This window comes from Lupinus angustifolius, chromosome LG11, assembly GCF_001865875.1.
Source record: "Lupinus angustifolius cultivar Tanjil chromosome LG11, LupAngTanjil_v1.0, whole genome shotgun sequence".
Taxonomy (NCBI): Eukaryota; Viridiplantae; Streptophyta; class Magnoliopsida; order Fabales; family Fabaceae; genus Lupinus; species Lupinus angustifolius.
In genome coordinates this window covers 15,336,739-15,347,732 of record NC_032019.1, presented here as the reverse complement: position 1 = coordinate 15,347,732, position 10,994 = coordinate 15,336,739, and the positions used below count along the sequence as shown (strand labels likewise).

Genomic DNA, 10,994 nt, shown 5'->3' with positions numbered 1-10,994 from the left:
TGGATCATTTTTCCCAGTAAAGGTGCAAACCTTTATCTTGACCCCTTCAAGCTTGTCCTCCTCATCTCTACCTACGTGTTCCTCTTCTTGCTCTCCTCATTCCTCCTTCTTCCTCATCACTTGAGTAATCGTTTGCATGATAACCAAGCCTCTTATCATACTTTACTCTCATTTGCTTCATCTCCCTTCTTAAGGTTTGGAATTGTGTTGTCATCATTGCATGAAGTGTTGCTGTCCTTGGGGATAATGATGGACTCTCACTCTCATTAGACATGTTCACTCAACTCTCTTTGTGTTTCACTCAAATTTTTGGTGGAAAATGTTTCACTCAATACTCACTTGAACACTCAATATTTTGTGGAAAATGTATCTCTCAACACTTACTCTCCTCCACGGCCCTATTGAATGAACCAAGGGTAGAACCAAGAATTTGTGAAAGAAACACCCAAACTTACCAAGAAATGTTGTGACCTGAATTTCTTTGGAATTTTGACTCTTTGACACTTTTGATTTTTGTTTTGTTTCGAACTTTGACATTTTGACACTTTTTTTTGTAATAAAAAAGAAAACGAGCAGAAAACAGCTAACAAAGAACAATTTTACACCAAGTAAGAGCCTTAGCATTGATGCCACTTGATGTGAACCTCTTTTGGAAGTTATTGATAATGATCTATCTTGATTGGTGTTGCACTCTGCCCACGTTTTTATGAGCTATTTTGATAGTGAGTTTTGGCAGCGGATTGATATTATAAGATAAAAGAATATGGGTAAGAAATGGGGTGGTAGGCGCCACAACACTTGAGTGTTGATAAGCCGGGTGATGTTCACCACAAGAACTCGGTTCTTGATAAGAACTTTTAATCTTGGTTCAGCCAAGAAGTTTGGAGAAGACAAGCTCTCACACAAGGAAATACTCCTTAATTATTAACTCAAACAAACTTCATTCCATTCAGCAAAATATAATACACTTATAGACAAACCATGATGGTTCCCACGTGACTCTACCATGAATCAAGACTTATTTTTGGACTAGATTAATCCTAATACATGGCTGGTTACATTGGATCCCTTCCAGCCATGTTCAACACGAAATAATACAAGTAAATATCCCACATGGAAATTCCTAAGTAATTAAATTACAAAATGCAAGATACTTTGAATTTCCATGAAGAAGTTATGCACTTTAGTCTAGAATTCCTTGAGAATTCAGCCATCATTGAATGCATATGGTCCCCACGAGTTAAGGAGCCATCATTGAATGCATACGGCCTGGCCATGCCTTGGGACAAGGCCGAGTCCCAATTAAAAATTTTGGGAATTCCTAACAGAGGTGTAAACGACCATGTCCAGCATTTTCCTCATTTTGGCCAATATTCAAAGTTACACAATGAATGAAGTGAGAACTCCCTTGGTATGATCTTGGAGCACTCTTCTTGATGCCTTTCATGAGTAATCCTAGGGCATTTTGTACCAATTTTGGCCCTTGCCCTTATCATGGGACCACCAATGCCTCTTAGTTCATCATTATCTAATTTGGGCTCACTTGGGTTCACATCAGAATTTCCTTCCTTGACAAAAGGAATCCTATGCCATGCACAAGTGCACCCGAGGACCATTAAGGAGGTTTTAACTACAACAATTCTCATGTGCTGAATTAGAAGAATCCTATGGAGCTCATCAAAGCCTAGCCATGAGCATTATGGAGTCATCAAGTCTCATTAATCATGTGACTTAATTGTGAGTCATGCACTTAAGGAAGAATGGAATCTTATGCTCTTCATAATCTAATCGTGGCATCCTAGGCCTAAGTCATTATGTTTGTCTTTCAATTGTAATAAAGCACACAAAATACATGTGCTCATATCTTTACCATCCAAATGTAATCTAGTTTAGGAGTAGATTCATTTGGCTTATGGTATCCTATGTTAAGATTGTCATGCATTAGCCTTACTAGTTTAACGATAGCCAACTGTGGGAGCCTAGTTGCTTGCCTATATATGTAAGACTTTTGCAATGGAATAAACAAGTTAAGTTGAATCATAATTCTTTGTGAATTTAGGAGAATAAACAAGTTAAGTTAAGTTGAATTCTTTGTGAATAAAAAAGGATTATATCCTTGTGAGAGTATTCTCCAAACCTTCTTGGCTGAACCAAGATTAGAAGTTCTTGTCAAGAACCAAGTTCTTGTGGCGAGCATCGCTTTGGCTTATCAACACCTCAAGTGTTGTGGCGCCTTCACCTCAAATCTATTCCATCTTCTTTTATCCAATTTCATATTTCCGCTGCCTATTTTATTCTCAAAAGCTCTAGTCAACCGTGAGCTTGGGCCAAGCACCAACTAAGATAGATCGTTCAAGAGCCTTTTATTCAAGAGGTTCACATCAATATGCAGGTGGTATGAGCGAATTTTGTAACTATGATATAGCCAAACATGTCCCCCATGCCTGAAGAGGGTGTGTGCCATTAAGTAGTGGAGATAGCAAAAGAAGAGGGCCTTATTATTTGAAGGATTATAAGACATCATGATTGACTATACACTAAAAGCTGGAAAAGTGATATTCCATATACGGTGTCTTAGTCCTCCCATGGGCATACCAAATATTTCATTGAATTTAGCCATGGCCTAGCTAAAATTAGTATCGAGAAACAAAAAGGTTATTTGTCAAAATTGACAAAAAGGCCTTTAAAGGACCTGAGAGTTAATGAAACAAAATTTCGAAGGTTAGTTCATCATAGGTGGAGTGCCTCTCCATTATGAAACGAAACTAGTTGAAATTGTCACGCAACTTCGGCATAATAACACAATATCGTCCAAATAACAAGTTCATACTATTTTTCTAACTGCTAAAAGAGTGCGCTTAGGACTTAGAAATCAATACTTTGTCAATGAACATGATTTAGAATAAAATATTATAGCATTGTTCGATCCATATAGTCAACCTCACCTAGTGGGATAAATGTTTGATTGTTGTTGTAATGTGCCTAATATGCTAAGTTTAAGTTGCAAGTATAAGTTCACAGGCACAATGATTAGTATTACCTCTAGAATAGTTTCCTAGAGGTAATTTATGAAGGGAGAATGGAGTTTGGGTGGTGGGAAAGGTGGATTACGGAAGTTGGGGGTATGGAAGGTTACACTCTATGGTAACCCAATAGAGTGGGAAGATGAAGTGAAATGTGATGAGAATGGAAATAGAGGTATAGAGTGTTTAATGGTGTTTGGAAAGTATTTTGGTGAGGGAAATAGAGGTATGGAATGTTACACTCTATGGTAACCCAATACAACCCTAGAAAGCTTAAGACTATTCTCATGAATTGGGACTTGATTATTATAGGTTTGGTATTTAGGTTCTCTCGGTGTTTCTTGTTTACCCATAAAATGCAAATATATGGGCATCAAACTCACCAGGGTAAACACACTAACAACCAAATTACAATGCTGAACAGAATGAATAAACGATTGAGTGTTCATCATTATTTTCAAAGGACAAACTCCTATCCTAGAAACTATGGAAAGCACTCTCCTGTTATTGAAGAGAAAACTAAAAAAATAAAGAAGAATATCCTTAACACAAGAGGAATGGGATGAGGAGTTCTTCAATCTTCTTTGCCTCTCTTAATCACGGAAACAAAATCTAATTAAGACTCTAAAACATGCTAAGGTCTGAGTACTAACTGTATTTATACAAGTTCCAAGTTGGGTCCAAGCTCATAAAAGATAGAAAGAAAAAAGTACAGTTAAAAATAGTAAAAGGGTGCTGATCTACATTCATGCCACGATACACAAACAAGTTTTGGATCTCTTCATTGATCATCAGTTCTAGGGCGTTGGGTTTATATTGAAATTTCTGACAGAACCCTTTAGCCAAAGAATCTGGCCCTGATAATTGGCTCAAAAAAATTCTGACATGACTACTAGGATCATGGTGGTCATTACAGTAATATGGTACATTATCCATTGAAACCTTGTACTTAACTAATGTCTTCTAAACAAGTAATTTGGAAATCTGTATATCCAACAAATTGTACAATGAGATTGAGGTCCTACCATCCTCAAATTTATCCCAGGTCAGACTTTAAGCAAATCAGCAAGAATTCACCAATAAAATAAGAATGGAAAGAAGCAATAATTGTAACCATTGCATAAAACCCCATCATGGTTGAGGCTAGTAACTTAGGAAGGGCCAAAACATCAAAATGCAGTGATAACTTTCAAATGTGGACTCCTTGTCACAAAAAAATAGAACCTGTTGAGTTTTTCTGTCTCTCCTGCAGTTGATGATCATCAAACGTAAGTGTGTGAGATAGATAGAGAAGAATCAAATGGGAGAGTGGGGCCCTTACCTAAGATGAATTTAACGAAACTCGTCATGGTAATCGAATTCATCTTCATCGTCATTGAAAATAGCACTATAAAATGCATAGGGATTCTCAATCATCTCATCCAAAGTAAGCCTTCCATCTTTGTCAACATCTGCCTGTCATAGCATTATTCCAGGAGGCTATGTGAAGATTTATTTTTTATAGAATGTTGCAATGCATGTTGAGGTCATCAGCAAGAAAACTAAATTCAATGACTAGCATTTCTTAACAATAATAATATTAAAACGAAAGTCAAAAATCGTTCATAAACCACTGACCAACACCCACATCAAAGGAAGAAAAAAAACTTGTCCCTCCCTCCTAAATCAGTATTTATTCACCAAGACAACTTTTCTATGCAGAGAGGAGTGTTAGATGTACTCTGCTAGTGGTGATCTAAGCAATTATTACATGAGTAATAAAGACATGATTCCAAAAGGAGATGTAAAATGCATAGACGATATAGTAGAATTGTGATTAAATTAGTACATGTCACTCAACAAGCATGTAGTGATTCATGCAACTTAACGCATGGGGAGTAAGGGCATCATTCCACCACTAGCAACTGAAAAAGTTGCATTTTCTACATTTAAACAAATTTGAAACTGCAAAGAAATTAACAATGATGTCGTGATTTATTTAAGACATGTCCCACAACAAGTTACAATGATTAAAACAAGCAGAGAACATTTATCCGATAAAAGAATCTGCAAAGGTATATTCTGAAAACCATATTAGACTGGCCATCCAGACTAGTTCTACTGTGAACCAGACCACTAGCCAGTCTAGTCAAGCCATTCAAAAAAGTCACCTAAAAATGTGTCCTCCAACCCATTAAACTGGCCCTGAACCCACCACACCGTTTGATCCAGTGCGTATTTTTGCTTAAATCGGTTTGGTGTTCATTATCACAAAAAATTGTCAAGTTGGGCAGAACAGGGATCGAACTCTGGTACTGGATCATACACAGTGAGTTAACCACTAGGCTGCTGACATTCTTTAGTAAGAGGGCATATATTATATCTTCTATTGTATTATTTTCTGAAGATGTCATAGAACTTATTCGAATATATATACACAGTGCAAAACACATTTAAGTACATTTGTATAGAATAAATCTGGGTCAGCCACAGCTAGACTACAGCTTAACCAATAAACCATGAATGGAGAATCAGTTCCTTTACTAGTTCAATGACTGGTTTGGCTTTCAGAAACTAGCTTGTTAACAACAAATATAAAAAAGCAATATACTAATCTGGAGAAAATAAGAGCCCATTGGTGACAAATGTAGAAGAAATCAAAGCCAAATCAGACTTATAGATTACTAGATTATAAAAAAAAAGCAGCCTAGCACATGTGATTTCCATCATTGTTGGGTATGAAGATGGTCATATTTACACAGCATCACTCTCGTGGTCGGATCGGTTATTTCCACGACACTAGAACCCACGACTACCATTGAACCAAGGTGCGCCCTCTATTAGCTTAATATTTTTATCAACTTTTTTTCTTTTCTGTAAGATAGTATTGAACACAGAACTTGTCAATTAACGCCATGTATGGAGCATATGAAGAATAGTGCTCAGAACATATCAGTATGTTGGCTACTTAAAAGTTCTAGCAATAATTTTTAAAAGACTGAAAACATCAAGGTGAATAGACCATGGCTCAGTAAACACAACAGATACAATATTTACTCAAAAAAGCCATCATAGATATAAGAGTAAAGACCCTCAAAAAATTTGTGTGTACCAATTTGGTCCTTGAAAATTTGAAAACCCCAAAAATATCAAATGTGGGTCAATTAGTCCTTTTTAGCATTTTTGTGATCCCTAACCGGGACCATTTTGACTCACATTCGCGACCTTTGAGTACTAATTTGAATTTTTATTTTTCAAGTGATCAAATTGGTACGCGGAAAAACTTTTAAGAACCAAATTAGGTATTCACTCTAGATATAATTAATGTTATGCCAATATCAATAGCAATAGAATAAAATGTCATTTGCATGTTGACACCTTTGCGAACAATAACAGTATAATTTCATTAGGTCAAATTTAATACCTGTGAAATGATATAAGCTGCTTGTTGCTTTGCATAATAATGCTCAGATGGATGAATTTTCCCAACTACAGGCAGTAGTTCAACATCTGACAAGTACCTGCAAAAGAAGAAGAAATCTTAAAACTGAATGTAATATAAGGAGACTATCATCATAATCATTCAAACATACATAAACAGACTTATAATGAAAACAAAAAGGATAAATACCCATCACCATCTTTGTCAAGTTGAGCAAACAACATTCTAGCAGGAGCATCCCTTGAATCATCAGAATGATGTGAATCATCGTGACTTTCTTCATCATAGTTTCTTACCAAATCAAAGAGCCCATGAAAAAATTCTTTAAAATTGAGCTTTCCATCTCTGTCTGTATCTCTTTCCCTGTGAAGAAATAAGAATATCAAGCAAGACTGTAAGAGTAAGCCAAGGCAGTGACACAATGTGCTAAGTGCAGATAAACTGAATATCAATTTCAATTCACTTCAGAAAGATTAAATGACAAGATTTTCTACATTTCTAATATTTTCACAACGGCCACCTGGAAATTAGTTCTCATGGAAAATCCTCCAAAAGGAGTCCAATGACAGAAAGGGAAAAATCATTTTTCAAGAACAAACCAATAGTAGGTTCCACCATTTAGCAACTATGTTACTACGATATTTCATGAAGGACTGTGACATTCGACGTTTGTCCAAATAGCGTGCCTTAAGGATATAAAACTATTTCTTTGCCTCCTAAGCTTTGGCATTGACACAATCCGGTTGTGGTGGCTATTCAAATTGTAGGATTATATGGAGAAAGAGGGTCAAGAGGAGTCACTGAATAAGATTAGATATATGATTGTTTATAGATACAAAGCAAAGACACATTTTTATACTAACAATCTAAGGCAATTAGAACTACATGCACAAGACTATCCTAATATGATTACTAACATAAAAAGGCTCCTAAAATGAATAATCCCTAACAGTCACAATGTCAAGAATCAACTCTCCTAAAAGCTTAAGCTGTTATTAGGAGGAACAACATAAATGGTTTTATATTTCTAATACTCCCCCTCACATAAGGGTTTGCTAAATTAATTAAATTCTCAGTCTCTCATCTGAAGTTTGGCTTTGCATCCTTTTACACATGTGAAATGACTGCTAGGAGGGATTTTCCCCCTTTGTTTTAGCAATAGAGGATTGGTAACTTGCTATACTACCTACCTGCGAAAATCTTTGGGTAGAACCTTACTGCCGGATCGTTCCTGGACTTTTAGATATAATTGCTGCCATAACTAATGGTAATTAAAAGGGTGATGGAGTCTGGGGGTAAATGTATACAGCTTTACCTCCGTAACCAAAGAGGTTGTTTCCAAGACTTGAACATGTGACCTCCAGGTCATAAGGCAACAACCTTACTATTACATCGAGACTCACCCTCTATGGCACAATTAATGGTGATTGCTATTTTTTAAATGGTACATTTCTTTCCAAGTTCAATTTAAATCAAATGGCGGGTTCCCTTGTCAAATGTGACCATTCTCCTACCACTATACCTGTTGTAATTCTAAGATTATGCAAGACACTCTTTAAATTGAACTAGTGCTAGGTTCTATATTCAAACCCACTTCAGCTTTTCTTACTCTCAGCTGAGAATGAAAGACCTTGGGTGATGGCCCTGCATCATTCTCTGGAAAAGCTTAACAAAGATGAATACTGTTGAGCCTATTGCCTAGAAGGCCAACATTGCACCTTCAGGCTCCCATCTATTGAAGACTTGAAGTTTTGTGCATCCATTACCATTATATATTCTTTGTCCATGGATATGATATATGTTATTTGGTGTGTTCCTTGATGTTGATCCTGTTACATTACGGTAACTTATTTTATACCAGCAAAGATCTTCACTTATGGAAATCAAAACATAGCTTACCCGTTGATAGAACTTAAGCAATGTAAACCAACATGTTAGGTACACAAAGCTGCTACATACAGAAATCATATGTCTAACCAGAACAGAACATGGAAAATCACATGGTCTGAAAGAAGCTGTCAAAGAAGTTTCATAGGTTTTATGAGAGTCACCTTACTTCCTCCTTGCACAACCATTCAAGTAGCTTTGGGTTTTTACTGTCAGCTGGGTGAAGAAAGCTGAAAGATACAAGAAAAAAATGCAAAATGGAAAAGCATCAGCATAGTGTGAAGGAGATCATGAAGTAAATGTATTGCATATATCAAAGTTTTCAAAAAAGTAGCAAGAGCTCACTCATTATATTCAGTTAAGTTTAGAAGACCATCTCCATCTACATCTGATGCATTAAAATGCTCTTCTTTCCACCAACCCATATCATAACCAAATGAATTATTGTCTGCCAAAATAACACCATATAAGACACTCAATACTAACAGACACAGTGTATTTCAGAAACAGTGGGGATTTAGTATGGAAAATTAGATGAAACAGAAACCAGCATCAACAAGCAAATGTTACAAGCATACAGAACTAATCACCCAGAACTACTAAATACAAATTTCAGTACCACAACTTCCAAACAATCATAAATCCACATGAATTTATTCAACATTATTTTTTTCCCTTCTTGGTAAGGATGTCTTTGACACTAAGGTAGCAGACTTGGTACCAGGACAGAAGTTTCATGTTCTGTTTGCTTTGGTTTCACCCTTTTAGTCGAACAAAAATGTCCCACTTTCTAATTTTCCTGTCAAATGCTACCTAACTAATATAATGTGATGAGCTATCAAACATATATTAAATGTTGATTTCACAATACATATTTAAAATTCTTGGAAACACGTTTGAAAGATGAAGCAGTCTCCACTTTCCTTTCCAAAAGAAGAAAATCTAGCTTTTAATCCATGAAAACATTCAAGGGACGAATTGGACTATCACAATGTCAAGGACCAAATCGACTAGTTCATCCATTTTACTCTTTCATTAGCTAAGATGAGATCCCCAAGAGTTAGCTCAGTCAGTAGAGCTATGAGACATTAAACATGAGCTTCAAATCCCGGCAACCCTGATTAAAGGGACGAACTTGACTATCACAAAGCTCAATTTCACTAGTTCTTCCATTTTACTCTTTCATGAGTTAAAATAAGATCCCCGATAGTCAGCTCAGTCGGTAGAGCTGTGAGACATTAAAAATGTGTGCAAGGGTTCAAAACCCACAACCCACTTTAAAAAAACAATAGAAACTTTGCCTATAAAAATGAGCTAAAATGAGATTTTCCTAAAATGAAAACTAAGGGTGTACTCAATTTTTTGTTAAATTCAATCACCAATGAAATGCTAACTGATTCCAAATACAGCAACCATTATTAATTAAGAATGTGATATTTATGTACTATGAAGATTTATACACAGTGCATAAATACAGCAACCATCCATTATCATCTGATGCAATGCAGTGACAGTATATAAAAGTCAGTATACATTTTTTCTAGTTAATTAAGCAGATCCACATTTAAAAAAGCCACAACTTCCACACAAAAAAACCAAATATAAAAACTAGGTTATCATTAATTAACATTGATTAACCTAAGAATAAAAAATAGGACCTGTTTTTTGGACCCAACTAGGAGGATCATACTCGGAGAAAGAAACAAATCCATCATGATTCTTATCATGAACCACCATCTCTCTCTGGCTCCGATGCAAAACCTCTTTCTGAGCCTGCTGAACATTCCACTCCGTCAACTCACTCTCACTCAAAAACCCATCAATTGGATCCAAATCAACCTTCGGGAACAACAAAACCAACCTACTCGTAACATTAAACCTATCATCATCATTAATATAATCCTCAGCATTCATGAATTCCTCCCACTCCGGCTGCGCCTCCTCCCCCTGCGCGGCCGCAGACGCGGCCAATTCGGAGTGGGATTGTTCGATATGCTGCTTCTCGAACTCCCTGTCCTCGCGGCGGCGCTCAAGCTCCGCGAGGAGGGGGTCGAAGGGGACGGGGTCGTGGTGGCGCGTGTGGAGGTGGTGAGGTAGGGTGAAGTTGGAACGGAGTTTGAGGCGGCGGTGACGGTGGTGGAGGGTGGTTGATGGGTGGTTGGGTTGAGAGAGGAATAGGAAGAGTAAGAATGATAAGGTTATGTAAATAAGGATTGAGGCTTTGCCCATTATTGCAATGAATAATGAATTTGGATATTTATTTATTTAATTTACGGAAATAGAAATAGTAATAGGAATTTGGAGAGTGGAGATAGAATAGGGAATTGATTAGAGAGAGAGAGAGAGAGGGAAAGGGTTTTGACGATTTTTTGGAAAGAAGAGAATGTTAGATCTCTTGGGACGCCATGGATTATGGATGAAGATGTGTTTTAGTTTCATCAGATGCAACCAGGGGTAATTTAGACATTTCATGGTTAATTAGAGTGAGGATATATTTTGATTTAAATCTTGTTTATCAATTGGATTTTTGTGAACGACACTTGTTCAGAAATATAATCGTGTATCTTGAAATGGATTATTTCTTTATTCATACTTCATAGGGTTATACCAAAATAAATTAGTTTTTTATTCATAGGGTTATACCAAAATAGATTAGTCCTTAA

At 36.5% G+C, this 10,994-nt stretch overlaps 1 protein-coding gene across 1 annotated transcript; it reads right to left on the bottom strand.

The window, feature by feature from the left end:
• On the bottom strand, window positions 3,666-10,749 carry LOC109360922 (reticulocalbin-2-like). The gene is made up of 7 exons (XM_019606140.1): window positions 9,990-10,749; window positions 8,677-8,779; window positions 8,496-8,561; window positions 6,634-6,807; window positions 6,427-6,523; window positions 4,345-4,478; window positions 3,666-4,269 (listed from the first exon to the last, which is right to left on the bottom strand). Exons 1-6 carry the CDS (start codon window positions 10,558-10,560, stop codon window positions 4,356-4,358), a joined length of 1,134 nt encoding a protein of 377 aa, XP_019461685.1. The 5' UTR covers window positions 10,561-10,749; the 3' UTR covers window positions 3,666-4,269; window positions 4,345-4,355.

Bases quoted from the DNA above. Each gene is read 5' to 3' on its own strand.
- LOC109360922 (XM_019606140.1), bottom strand. From the start codon at position 10,560: ATGGGCAAAGCCTCAATCCTTATTTACATAACCTTATCATTCTTACTC. The intron at 8,780-9,989 runs GTCCTATTTTTT...TTATTTTGGCAG, and splicing joins TAGTTGGGTCCAAAAAACAG to ACAATAATTCATTTGGTTAT. The intron at 6,524-6,633 runs GTATTTATCCTT...CTTCTTTTGCAG, and splicing joins CTTGACAAAGATGGTGATGG to GTACTTGTCAGATGTTGAAC.